General features: G+C 37.0%; 1 protein-coding gene across 2 annotated transcripts in view; it reads left to right on the forward strand.

Moving 5' to 3' along the window:
* The window catches only part of LOC101860844 (TBC1 domain family member 19), a gene marked incomplete at its 3' end in the record, with an annotated part of 16,904 nt that extends 4,599 nt beyond the window's left edge, over nt 1–12,305 (forward strand). The window contains 13 exon segments of one of the 2 annotated variants that reach the window (XM_035972278.1): nt 59–122; nt 621–659; nt 3,792–3,888; nt 4,407–4,470; nt 4,837–4,948; nt 6,035–6,147; nt 7,029–7,103; nt 7,663–7,725; nt 8,400–8,562; nt 9,042–9,151; nt 10,237–10,328; nt 10,855–10,970; nt 12,235–12,305. In XM_035972278.1, coding sequence (XP_035828171.1) covers nt 59–122; nt 621–659; nt 3,792–3,888; nt 4,407–4,470; nt 4,837–4,948; nt 6,035–6,147; nt 7,029–7,103; nt 7,663–7,725; nt 8,400–8,562; nt 9,042–9,151; nt 10,237–10,328; nt 10,855–10,970; nt 12,235–12,305 — 1,179 coding nt within the window. 2 annotated transcript variants of the gene reach the window in all.
* Nucleotides 12,306–12,930: the final 625 nt, after the last annotated feature.

Here is a 12,930-nt window from a genome sequence, read left to right on the forward strand (position 1 = left end):
GGATAAATGAAGTAGTCTTTTTCTTAAGTGCATTTTCCTCTGTCCCTTTTCTTTTCAGCGACCAGAAAGAGAGCAGAAAGACATGATGGTCAGATGGACAGAGCTAGGGGTAGATGGGCCAGGTGGGAAGTTGTAGTAAATTCTTCTGTCCTTACTGTTCATCTGCAGTTTTTTAATATTTGTGTAAAAAATGTTGACATTGTATTTTAAAAAGAAATTAATCACGGGGGGAGGGGGGGAAATATTTTATTTTAATGTGTGCACGCTTTAGTTAAAAGACAAAACTATTATCATTGGTTGCCTTGCCAGGTTAGGGACATACAGATATAACCTGTTGCAGCCAGTGGTGCTTCACTTTTTTTCATTAATTTTTTTCATGATTTATTTAATACTTTAGAAGCATAATATTATGATCTTATTAAATTTCATGAGCCAATTTGTTTAATGATAATTGTTGTTTGTAAATTAAAAGTAATTTGTTGTTCCATTCAAACTATTGTAATAACAAATGCATTGTTTTTAGTAAATGGTTTAACACTTCTGTCTGTCTCAAAAACATTTGTTAGTTGTGCTGGCATCAATCAATTTTAGTATGCGCTTTTTTTTTCTGCTCTCAAAAGCATTTATGCGTGGCAGTTCTGGTATCTGTAGAGGGATAGGTGAGATGAAGATAGAGTGGTTGAGTGTGTGTGTCTGTCACTGTTTGCTGTTTCCCTGCACTGTTAGATGGAATGGTTGTGTGTGTGTGTGTGTGTATGTATGTGCGTGCGCATGTATGTATGTGTGTGTGTGTGTGTGTATGTGTGTGTGTGTGTGTATGTGTGTTTGTATGTGTGTGTGTGTGTGTCACTGTTTGCCGTTCCCCTGCACTGTGAATGTGATCAATAATGTGTCAGGCCGAACTTTGTAAATCAAAGGTAGCAAATTAGTGCAGTGAGTGTTATGACTACAGTAGAGCCTGCTGTAATGGCCTCCACTCCAAGACATTCACCTGTATATACAACCACTTCCCACTTCCCCTTTTGCATAAAAAAAAATAAGGACACTGTTCAAGATATTATCCATCAGTAAAAAAAAAAACCCTTTTCTCCAAGACAATGGGTGACCGTCTTGGACAATTTTGACAGTATTTAATTGATATCAATTATGTCATGTTCTGTACACGAAAGTGTTGTGTTCATTTTTTAGAAACTGCTGCCTTTCTTTTGCCTTTGTACTAACACTTTGCCCCCCATGAGATGCCGATCGGCAACGGTAAGAAGAAGCCGCCCTTTTTCCCCATGGGATGCCGATTGGCGACGGTGTGATATAGCAACAAAAATATTTTAGATATGCGCACTTGCTAAAGTTATAATTTCCTTTCTGAATGGTTGTGTGGCCTTTGATCGCAAAAATTAGTTTACAGGTGGACTGAAATTTGTTTTGAAAAATGTCGAGAAGATCTAGCTTGAGTGCTGCTTTACCCTTACACCACAATGAGGATTTGGTTGCTAAATGTGGTTGATCTAGTGGTTTTAGTTCCGATAATAATCCCTTTCTTGGCGAACAAGAGATCGTCACATTTAATTTTCTCAATGCTGCGCTGATAATGTCACAATGATTGGGGTGTTTTTTCTGAGACACAGGTGTAGCAGTGATGTACCATGTTCACATTCTGGTACGTAGGGACAAAGGTCTAGCGCTCTGCGCACGGAATGGGTGGAAAGTGTTAACATTGATGAAGCCTACAGTAAAATCCTCTTATATCGACATCCGACTTATTGACATTTTGACGTATCGACATATTTTCCAATTATGAACTTTTTCCTTCAGTATCTTCACTAAACAATTTCTCTTATATCGACTTCTTTTCTGCCCACTTTGCTTTATTGACATGCTTCCTGGGTACTTGGGGAAGCCCACGAACATAAATGGGGAGAAAAGCTACGCTGACGAGTTAACAGATTAGTTCTTCATTAAGTCCACATACCCGCCAAGTAGCCTATATCGACGCACCAGGCTTTAGTAGGTCATGTAGGGCCAACACAGTGTAGTCTCCAACACAGTACAGTGCCTCACAGACACGAACGTCTCATGCGCTGGGCATCACCTCCCTACCCCCACTCCCGATCACTCACTCCCCTTCCCTATCCCATTCTCAGTTTACCGCTGACCTCCCCTTGTTTTTTCCTCTTTGGCTTTATATATTTTCATGTATCGACATTTTTATGTATCTACATCAAATCTACTTCCCATAGCATGTCGATATAAGCGGATTATACTATAAGCGGATTATACTATATGTTGTAATACTGGCGAACTCTTGGTTTGTTCACTGAGGCAAAGACACAGCAGCAGAGAGTGTGACTGTCATTGAGCTCAGTCAAGTGCACATAGAAGTTAGATTGTAATATTTTTTACTTTTTTAACGTTTGTGTAAGTAATTTCTCTTGTATTTCTGCGTAATCATCACCATCCTCTCAGACAGCTCAGTTGGCTTTTTCCGCATCCTATATTTACCCGCCCAATGTTGTTTGCCCCAGTGTTGGCTCCCGTCTGTGTCTCGTAGCCTGAATGAAATTATTGTTTTACGCGACATTCAGTTGTGAAGTTGTCTCATAAAATGTATTATCATTTCTCCGCTCCCCACACACTCCCTTAAAAAAAGAGAAATCCACATTGCTGAAAAACTAACTCTTTCAGTTTTTGAAAGGTACAATGATAATATCATGGTACAATAATCTACTTTCCTTGACTCGTTATCTGTGATTTATTCAGCAGATTCATTTTCTGTTTGTATTTTCTTTTGAACTGCAGATCGTGGATGGGCTTCAAATGTTGTGCTGAAACTTAGGTTGCTACTAGTAAATACAATAGCAGCTTTCTGTCCCTGAGTGATGGTTACAAAAAAAAAACCAAAAAAGAAAAACAAAAACAAAAAACCCCCCCCAAAACATTTTAAAAACTCATGGAAAAAATGCAGAAAGAACAGAACATCCTGGGGTGACCTGAGTCCTGCTCCTTTAGCCCTCATGTTGTTTAGGCCTCATGTTGTTGTTTCTGTCTGTCCTCTTTTTTAAGATCAGAATATACTTGATTGTCCCTGTGGGAAAGTTTTCATGGCTTTGTTAGGAATGGAAAAAACGCTTGTAGATATAATATACATAACATTTAGATTGTATAATACTATCACAAAACAATTTTAGTATAAAGAGAAAATAAAACTTGCAATAATACAACATGTCACATCAGATGCATCTCTCAAACCGCATGCAGGCAGGAATTTATTCCAGATTCTTTTGAAAGTTCTATTGATATATCCGTGTAAGAGCATAGAATTTAAAAGATCAACAGCAATGAACATGTTCATTTTGAAAGCAGTGTTATTGCAGATGATAGGAAACATCTTGTTTGCAAATAATGTCTGTTTTTTTTCTGGTTTATGGCTATCATTGTGGCGATATTTAATTGTGTTCTCTTTGTCTCCAGCAAATAATCATAACGGGTGGTTCGAGGTCGTACTTTTTTTTCTTTCACCCTGTTGCATCTGTCTGCATAATTTTTCCTTGTACCTAATTTTATCAAGTCTGTGTGCTTCTCTTTACTCAGTGAGTGGTTGGAGGGTGCTACCGGTACTGATACTGAAAGGTCCTACCTCTTTACTTTTTGTCTGTTGTTTCTGTCTGTCTGTCTTACTTTTTTCCAGCACTAAATGACGGTAATGTGTTGATATGCTTCTGTTTACTCAAACAAACCGATGAATTCTTTACTCAAACTAAAATCGTGTTTAAATGCTGACCCTTTTTTATCAGACCTGAGCCAGATCCGACCGGTTTATGCTCCCAAAGATTTCCTGGAGGTTGTCGTCAGTCTGCAGAACCCGAACTGCAACAGCTGTGGCAATGTAGGGTAAGTACAAGGGGTGTGTGCTTTTGTGTGTGTGAAACGGTTGAAGGCTCCGATGAGAAGTTGAAATGAATAGTTTGTCTAATAAACAGTTGAGACGTCCAGTCTAAAGATGCTTCATTATTTTTTAAATTAAAAAATGGTGTTGTTTTTTTAAATTTTGTTTTCCTCTTTGATTATCAAACCTTCTTGTTTGTTCTGCAACTGTATCCTTATATATGTCAAATATTAATTCTTTTCTGAACATGTTGGTGGGTTATGCTAGCTTGTAGCTTGAAACCAATCTTATTTATAATAAAAATATAATGTATGCATGCACATTTTAAACTAACTTAGCTGCAACAGAACTAGAATAGGCCTGCAACTTACAGAAATCTGAAGTCTTAGTTTAAAAAGAAGAGGTGTAACTATCCATTTCACAGAGCTTTGATCTTGCTTGTAAAATTAAATTTGTTCCTGCGTCTTGTTTGCCAGCGGCTCTCTTCTCATGCAATTTTTTTTTCTTTTTTCTTTGCTCACAGATCCTTCGACGTACCCTGGGGTTTGATTCAAGTGCCCATGAAAGTGAAAACCTTGAATGAGTTGGTGAGTCTGTTCGAAGGAGTGATGGTCCCCTGTGGACTGTTTCTAGAATGCTGTAGAGACTTTTTACATAATAGATCATAAGAAATAATGAATAACTAGCGTTTGCATAGCTCATATACCTCCTCATCAGCAAGCTCTATGTACTTTACTATCTACATTTTTACCCCAACAGATCATAAAGCTCACAGAAGCGTTCTCTGGTTTACTTGTTTTGATTGAATGACCAATTTGATGATGTATATCTCAATTTTAGATTTGGTACTAAAATATGGCTGCGGCATTTTGGGTTTACCCCACTCGTGGGTAAAGAATTAAGTCAGTTCATCGTCCCTCTGTTCCCACCCACCCCCTACTCCCCATCCCCAGAGGCTCCAGTACAGTGACATGGCCATCACACAGTGCCAGACAGGGGTCGACGACCTCAGCGACATTCCTGCGGAACTCTTTGACAACGAAAGGACAAAACTGGGCAGAAAAGGTGACTTCCCCTCGATAGATGTGTGCTTTAATTTTACATTTTTATTATGTTTCATTTTTCTGCTGTATATGCTTGGCTGCTGCTGTTGTTGTTGTTAATCCAGTAGGCTTTGAGAGTGTGCCGTTCAGCCCAATGCCATGTTTAAACAGGTGGAAATTGTTAGCATTTGTTTTTTGCTGTGATAAAGGTTATTGTCTGTGGCAGAGACGGGAGGAAGAAATTGCCATGTACGTATATATTTGATAAAAGGAAAAAAAGGGCTTGTCTAGCTTGCATAGAAGTCTTTTGTTAACCATCTTAATAGAGACCTGTTTCTTTTTGTGCTGTGTTTCTTTTGTTGCAAGAAAAATGTGCAAGATCTGAAGAAAAAAAAACGACATTGGCCATCCTGGTTCACAACTCACTTCTCTGTTTTTCTTCTTCTTCTCAAGTGCTAGATCTGCAACTGACCTCAACAATCTTTGTTCAACATTCCTTTTGTCTCTTAAATTATCTTGAAATACCTTTATTGACCTGGTCTTTTTCCCTTCGCCCAAGTGGGAGGTCGGAGGGCGTCACTTGCAGGTCCTACTTTATTTCTTTCCCTGTGTTGTTTGTGTTTATTGCTTTTTCCTGCTCTAAATTACCTTTACTGTGTGGATGTACTTCTCTTTGCTGAAATAAACAAGCAAACAGTCGCACATTTGTTCTAATTCATTGAGTAAATATTTGTATCTGTATCATCATCGGCCTTTCTCACCCCATACTGGAGTATAGGCCACCAACAGGAGCTCTCCATGTATTTCTGTCCTGGGCTATACTGCTCTTAGCTAACAAAGCGCCTTTTTTTCAGTTTTGGTACCAAATTTTGTAATGTGCGCTAAATAGATAGCTTGATCAGTTATCCTACTTGGGTGAAAAAAATCTAAGTGTAACTGTGACTAATTTTTAAATAGATTTTTAAATGGTTTCACCGACAAAACGCCTATTTATCACAAAACTGCTGTAAATTTTTTTAAACGTATTGTCAGTGTACAGCAATATAGTCCCCACCTCTGTCCAGCTGTGTCCCACTTTATCTTTGTGGTACTTTCACTTTCTTTCCAGTTTTGAGCAGTAAACACGCTCCGATCTCCCGAGAATTTTCCAAAAAAGGCTGCCCGGTGTCCATGAGAGCTGAGCTGTGGAGTCAGATTCTGGGTGTGGAGCTGGACCAAGTGGTACGTGCTCAATCCTACCTTCTTTTTTTTACTTCAGTTGTTGCTTGTGGGTGGTTGGCGGGTGCTCTGGTGTGGTTTGCTCCTTTTTTCCTATCAAATATCTATCATCCTGATTTCTCCTCCTTCTGTTTTATGTTTGTTACTCTCTTGTAACACTTCTAATCTTATGCACTTATATGACCTTATTGTGTTTCAAGTGCCGTAAAACTCTTACTAAAAACTTTAAGAAAATTGTTGCATGTAGTGGTGTGTGGTTAATGCTACCTACTTTTTAAAACTTCAGTTGTTACATGGTGGTTGTTCGTGGTCTTCCTCATTATCTGTGGAATAGGAGATTATTTTTGTGTGCTCTGACTTGAGAGTGCAAGAGGTGACCAAATATGATGGAGTTTTTAAACCAAAATCTGCAGGACTATCGTATTTTATTCAGTTTAGCTGTGTTTTGGGTTTAGAGAGGCTGCTCAAATACATCAGGTTTTTAAAAAAGGGGGAGATTTTATTTTCATTCAGTTTACCACTGATTTTTGGATTATTCGTGTTCAGTTTATGCAGACTTCTTTGTATGTTGTAGGTAGAAGTGTTCAACAGAGCAGCTATGGGCTGAAATGTGCTTTCTCAATGGATGTCAATTTTAAGCTCAACTTATTATTTCTAATTACATATATACTTCCTTTGCTTAATTTTGTTTTCCTTTCTTTTTTTTTTTTGGTCTCAGTTTGTCATCTGAATTTTAGGGGTAAACAAAAAAGGATTGGATAATGAATTTTTATTCCATTAAAACATTTTTTATGTGCCTTTACAATTCTTTGGCATGCGCAAAAAATTAAGTGTAATAATTGTTCATTGATCAAAACAATTGATTCTGTCTGTTTTTCCTTCAGGATCACCTGTACTATGAACAACTCAAGGCGTACGTCCTTCAACATGACCTGCTTGTGGACAATCTCTTGTACAAGGTACCTTTTTATTTACTGTCCTTTGACTTTTTCATGTTTTGTTGCCTTTAAGCATCGAGAGGAGATGCAGTTTTCTATGGTAAGCCAGTTCCGCAGCTCTTTCAATTGGGAGAACTTTGTTGTCAAGGAGAAAAGTCGTAGTCTTAGATAGGTGGATGTCTTGGACAATATCATTATAATATTCAAAAAAATGCTAAGGGGGGAAGTGGCTGATTGTACAGTGATTGTCTTGGACAGGTGGCCATTTATGTCTTGCAGGTCCTTACAAGTGAAATATAATCGAATGAAATTCATCTGGTGTTCATTCACATGTTTTATCTGGTTTATCTAGTCACCTGTCACTGCTCATATGCCTCTATACATGTATTTATACCTTGATATTATACATATTTGTGTCATTTTATGTCTTCAATATGTACATGAATGCTATTATGTTTGAATTTTTCTTGTATTTTAATTCTGTTGAAGGCTGCTGATTTGTCATGTAAAACCCATTGATCATTGTAAATTATGAAAAAGTGCTACGTAATTGCTATGTATTATTTTTGTTTTACTTTAGGATGTCAAACTGACAGCGACAAACGATGATCAATACTTTGTGTTTGAGGACTTTCTGTACCAGGTAAAGAGAACATTTCCTTTTAATCTTTGATTGTTATCTCTTTTTTTTTTTCGAAAGGTAAAAAGACAAGATCTTGATCAATAGTAGTTTTTAATGAATGAGACAGAATTCAGAGCTCTTATGTGTTATGAGTCATTTTTGGTGAATGAGGTTAGAAATTTGTTGCATACAAATCAAGAAATTGCATTTTTATGTGCCATACGCTACTTTTGATGAATGAGTTGAGAGTTCGTATATGATACTTTTGATACGTTATGCATTGTAAGTGAATAAAGATAAGGTCATGAGGAAAATGCACTACATTATTACTATATATATTATTATAAGTGTCATTGTTGTTATTGTTATAATTGTTATTGTTGTTGTTAGTATAATTATTATAATAACAATGATGATAATAAGAATTATTATTATTATGGTTATTACTATTATTATTTGATATTATTATTATTATTATTATTATTATTATTATTATTATGATTATTATGTTTATATTATGTTTATATGATGTTTATTATTACTACTATTATTATTATTACCATTATTACTTTTTTTTTTTTTTCGGTTTTTTTTTTTTATTTTTAATGGGTTTTTTTTTTTTTTTTTTTTTTTTTTTTCCTATAACCCCAATCATGTGTGTTATTCCCCCCCCCCCCCCCCCCCCCTTCCCCTAGGTTCTGCTGCCATTCTCTCGTGACACTGTTGTGTTGAAACACTTCACACAGAACAGTGCCACGCCCCCCAAGTCTTACATCAGAGGGAAGCTCGGGGTGGAGGAGTTTGCTGTGACCTACCCACCTAACGGAGTTATCCCCTTCCATGGTTTTGCTATGTACGGTAGGTTCACCCGACAGCTGGCAGAATTTGCTTTATGCTGGAGGTTCTTGCTTGAGTTAAAATCATTTACTCTGCCGTAAGCTGACAAAATGCCTTTTTTCATTTTTGGTGTCAAATTTTTTTATATTTTATATTTGCTAAATCGAAAGCCTGATCAGCTACCTAGATTGTGTGGAAAAATCAAAATGAAACTGGATCTAGTTTTAAAATAAATTAGAATTCAAATTTCAGAAAAACTCCTTTTAAAACTGATTACGTTGGCAAAAAATCTCTTTATCTCGAAACTGCTGAAAATATGCTTAAAAGATGTTTTATAAGCTTACAGAAGTACTCTAGGTTATTACTACAGTTTACTAAATGTTCTAACAGTAGGTTCTTTTGGCAAATCTGAATGTTACAGTCTGAGAGCCTAACCATGAGGCCACGGGCGCCATGACGAATAACACCTGCATGTCTGTGTTTTTCCCCCCTCCCACCAGTTGCCCCGATGTGCTACCTCTACGATGACGTGGTCCAGCTCTACTTTGTCTTCCGTAAGATGTACATGCACTTTTTCTTCCGCCTGCACAGCGTGTCTTCCCACCCGCAGGTGAGCCAAATTGTTACCCCAGAATTCATTGTACATTGCATTGTTCATTGTTTCAGGAAGCGACATCCCTGCATTCCGGACATATCCATTGATGCTCTTTTGCTCTCTCCAAAATGTCGCTGAGGGTCTTTCTACTGATTGTGCCAGTGCATATCTGGTTGAATGTTCTTCTGTTCTTTCCTGCAAGGATGCCAGATTTTCTGCTTCTTTTTTGTATTCCCCAAACCATCATCCTCTCCACAGCAGTACTGGCCTCTGCCCCAGAATTACAAAGTTCAATCTGCTCAGTACCTAGTTTTGACGAATTTGACGTAAAAAAGTTTGAGATATTATACGAACGGTTAATTAAGAAGTCTCACCGTGAAACCAACACACCCTTTCTCTGTGTTTACACCAGTATGAGAATGACTACAGCTTGCACCATTATGCACACCAAACGCTACCTTATAATTAAAAAGTTTTATCTGCTCAGTACCTAGTTTTGAGAAATTTGACGCCAAAGATTTTGAGTTGCACAACATGTCAAGCTCTTTCAAATGCAATCTTTTGAATATCTTGATATCGACTCCGAATAATCTGACTATTTTGATAGAGAAGAAAGAACATTTCGTTTCTGACCTCAACATCATCAAAACAGCCAAAAATATCAGATAGAAATGTGTAATTCTGAGTGAATGAAATGTCAAAATTAAATTGTGTTCTTTCCAGTTGTTAGAAATTATGAATATTGAAATAAGGGCATTCTTGTAGTGAATTTAATGCTGAACACGCTAGTTTTTTAAAGTTTTCAAACACCTTGAGGTTGTTTTTTTAAAGATATTATACTCTATTTTATATCACAGGGAGTTGAAAACAAATTTTTGGAAGAAAACCCAATTTCTAGCATATTATAAAAATTTTGAAATGACGTACATTTTGCAAAAATAACAAATAAAAAATATTTAGACTTAAAATATTATAAAGTCCTTTCAATATGCCATTAAGCAATGGTAAAACGTGTGTTTCCTGACTGAACTAAATTTTTTGCCAAGTACAACTTTAAAAAACAACTTTATTGAATTCTGAAGTTTTTCCTGACTCTTCAGGGTATCGTGTCCTTGAGTCTGTTATTTGAGCATCTGCTGCAGGCTGAGGAGCCAGAACTGTTCTACCACCTCAAGCAAGTTGGATGTCAGCCGTAAGTTTGTTGTGTGTATGTATGTCACACTAGAGTACACCAGACAAGCCTGCTGTCCCGAATTTCCCCGGGATATTTCCCTTTTCGGAAACTGTTAACTCTGAAGACTTAATCCCGTGCACTACATCAAAATCAGTCCCGCTTACTGTAATTTTGATTGTTGTTTCACTGTATACATCCAAGGAAGTTGAGATTGTTTCAGAATGCTATCAGTCTGCTGGGGTAAATATATAGATTGTAAAGCGCATAGAGCTTGCTGTTGAGTGCTATGCAAATGCTATCTGTCAATCTCTTTCCAACACTTCATAATTTCTTTTTGTGTTTGAGTGTAGTTGGCGGGTGCTCTGGTGTGGTTTGTTCTTCCTCTCCTATAAAACATCTATATCGTCCTTATCACCTCTCCTTCTATTATGTATTTGTTACTCTCTTGTTACACTTGTAATCTTCGACCCTCACATGTCTTTATTGTGCTGCAAGTGCTTTAAAACTTTTACTAAAAATAAAACAAAACTTTCTGCATCTGCAGACTGAAAATTGCTTTCAAATGGCTGATGAGGGCATTCTCAGGATTCCTTGCAAGTGACCAGGTGCTGCTGTTGTGGGACAGAGTCCTGGCGTACGATTCTCTCGAAATTCTGCCAGGTAAGTGACTTGTGTATGTGCAATGTTCTCACAAGTGTATGATGGCGCAATAGGTTCTCACAATTGCTATTTTTGCCAAAGTGTCCTACGGAGGTTTTTCTTTATAATATGTATCTTTAAAAAAATTGTCCTCTTTTGTTTTTTGGTTCTCATTTCCTGATTGGTATGTTTGTTTACTATTGTGTCATACTGTAACTTGCTTTGTTTACATTTGTGTGGTACTGTAACTTGGTATATTTACAGTTGTGTCATGCTGTGTCTGTTTCCATGACGATGCTGTGAAAAGACAGGTGACAATTTTCTGGATAAATTTGGATATTTGAAATTATTCGAATTTCGCACAACTTTTTTATATAAGTTGTATTTGACAATGTGGTCTGTAAATTTTGAGTCACCTCATTACTATTTCTACGTGGATCTGAAAAGTTCACAGTTTTTTTTTGGTAACTTGTTGGCACTTCTACAAAGATTAATATGTGTCACGATGCAGTGGAATCAGGCGCTCATCAATTTTTGTGCATACCATATGGAGCTTTTTGTATCATTTTAAAGTATGTTTATTCGTCTGTCTTTAGGTGAAAAAATAGCCATCTATCTTGAATAGAAGTCAAGAAGTTCGAAGGAGGTGGAGGTCACCTTGATTCAGAGATAAATTTAGCGGGAAAATGGCTACCAAAGTTTAGTGACTTCAATAGCTTGAGAATCCTTGAAAATTGAAACTTTACATTTTTTTGTGCCTTTAACCCTATCCGTACGTCGTGTTTTATTGTCGTATCCATGCGACGTGGGGAACTCTGTGCCACCACTTTCCAAAGAGGAAATTTACTAGTTAATCCGATTTGTATGCTTTTCATAGCAGTGTGTCAAAATGTTTTTTTGAGAAATGCTGAAAGTTTCAAAGAGATCTTCGCTCTAAAAGTATTCTAAAATGTAAAGAATACAACCCCGGGGGTACAAAATGACCCAAGGGCATACGGATAAGGTTAATAAACTTTTTCCCCCCCCCTGTAAAATCCACACAGACATATGTTTTTAAATGGACATAAAAAGTGTCGACTCCAAACAAAAAAAGGCCAATATCTTCAATTTGATTATTTTGACATGTGCCTGATTTCACCACTATGCCTCATATATTGTTGCAAGTGCCGTAAAACTTACAAAAAAGAGGGTTTTTTTTCACAGCTGGACTCCTCTTGAAGTCTTTTGTGTCTATGTCCGTGTAGAGTGTTTTGACTCTTGTTTCTTCTCTCCCTACATGTCCCAGTGTTGGCCGTGGCCATCTTCTCCTTCCGAAAGACCAACCTGATGAGAGTCACAACTTTTAATGCTGCTGAGGTAAGGGAGTGTTTGACAAAACTGTAGCTGTTGTCAGTGTTTTAAAAAATGGGAGAATGAGAGTGTGCTTTTTGTTATCGATGCTTATATGTACACATTGTGCTCCCTTAGAATTACTAAGTTCTATCTGACACTGGTGGCCGTTTTGAGTTGCTATGACCATGAGGTCAGAAACCAAATGTTCTATCTGCCCTATCAAATTTGTAAGATTATTAGAAGTCGTTATCAAGATATTCAAAGAATTGCATTTGAAAAAACTTGATGGGGTGTGAGGTTCAAAATCTTTGACGTCACATTGCTCAAAACTAGGTACTGAACAGATAAACTTTGTAATTCTGAGGTAGTGGTTAGTCTGTGAATGTAGACATGCTTGCATGCTCTCGCTCACTGACACAGACACGTGCACTTGTGTACCTTCACTCTCTCTCAGACAATCATGAATAACCTGAATGTAGTACAAGTGCCGTAAAACTCTTATTTAAGAAATAATTATTTTCTCTTAAATTATGTTATTAACGACTGTAATTACAATTGATGATGCTATAATTAGTTTTTTAATAAAAGAACATTCTGTACAAAATTTGAATGATTTTGGAGGATGATAAGAAAGGAAGTACATTTCCTC

Source organism: Aplysia californica, unplaced genomic scaffold (genome assembly GCF_000002075.1).
Source record: "Aplysia californica isolate F4 #8 unplaced genomic scaffold, AplCal3.0 scaffold00638, whole genome shotgun sequence".
In the NCBI taxonomy this organism is placed as follows: domain Eukaryota; kingdom Metazoa; phylum Mollusca; class Gastropoda; order Aplysiida; family Aplysiidae; genus Aplysia; species Aplysia californica.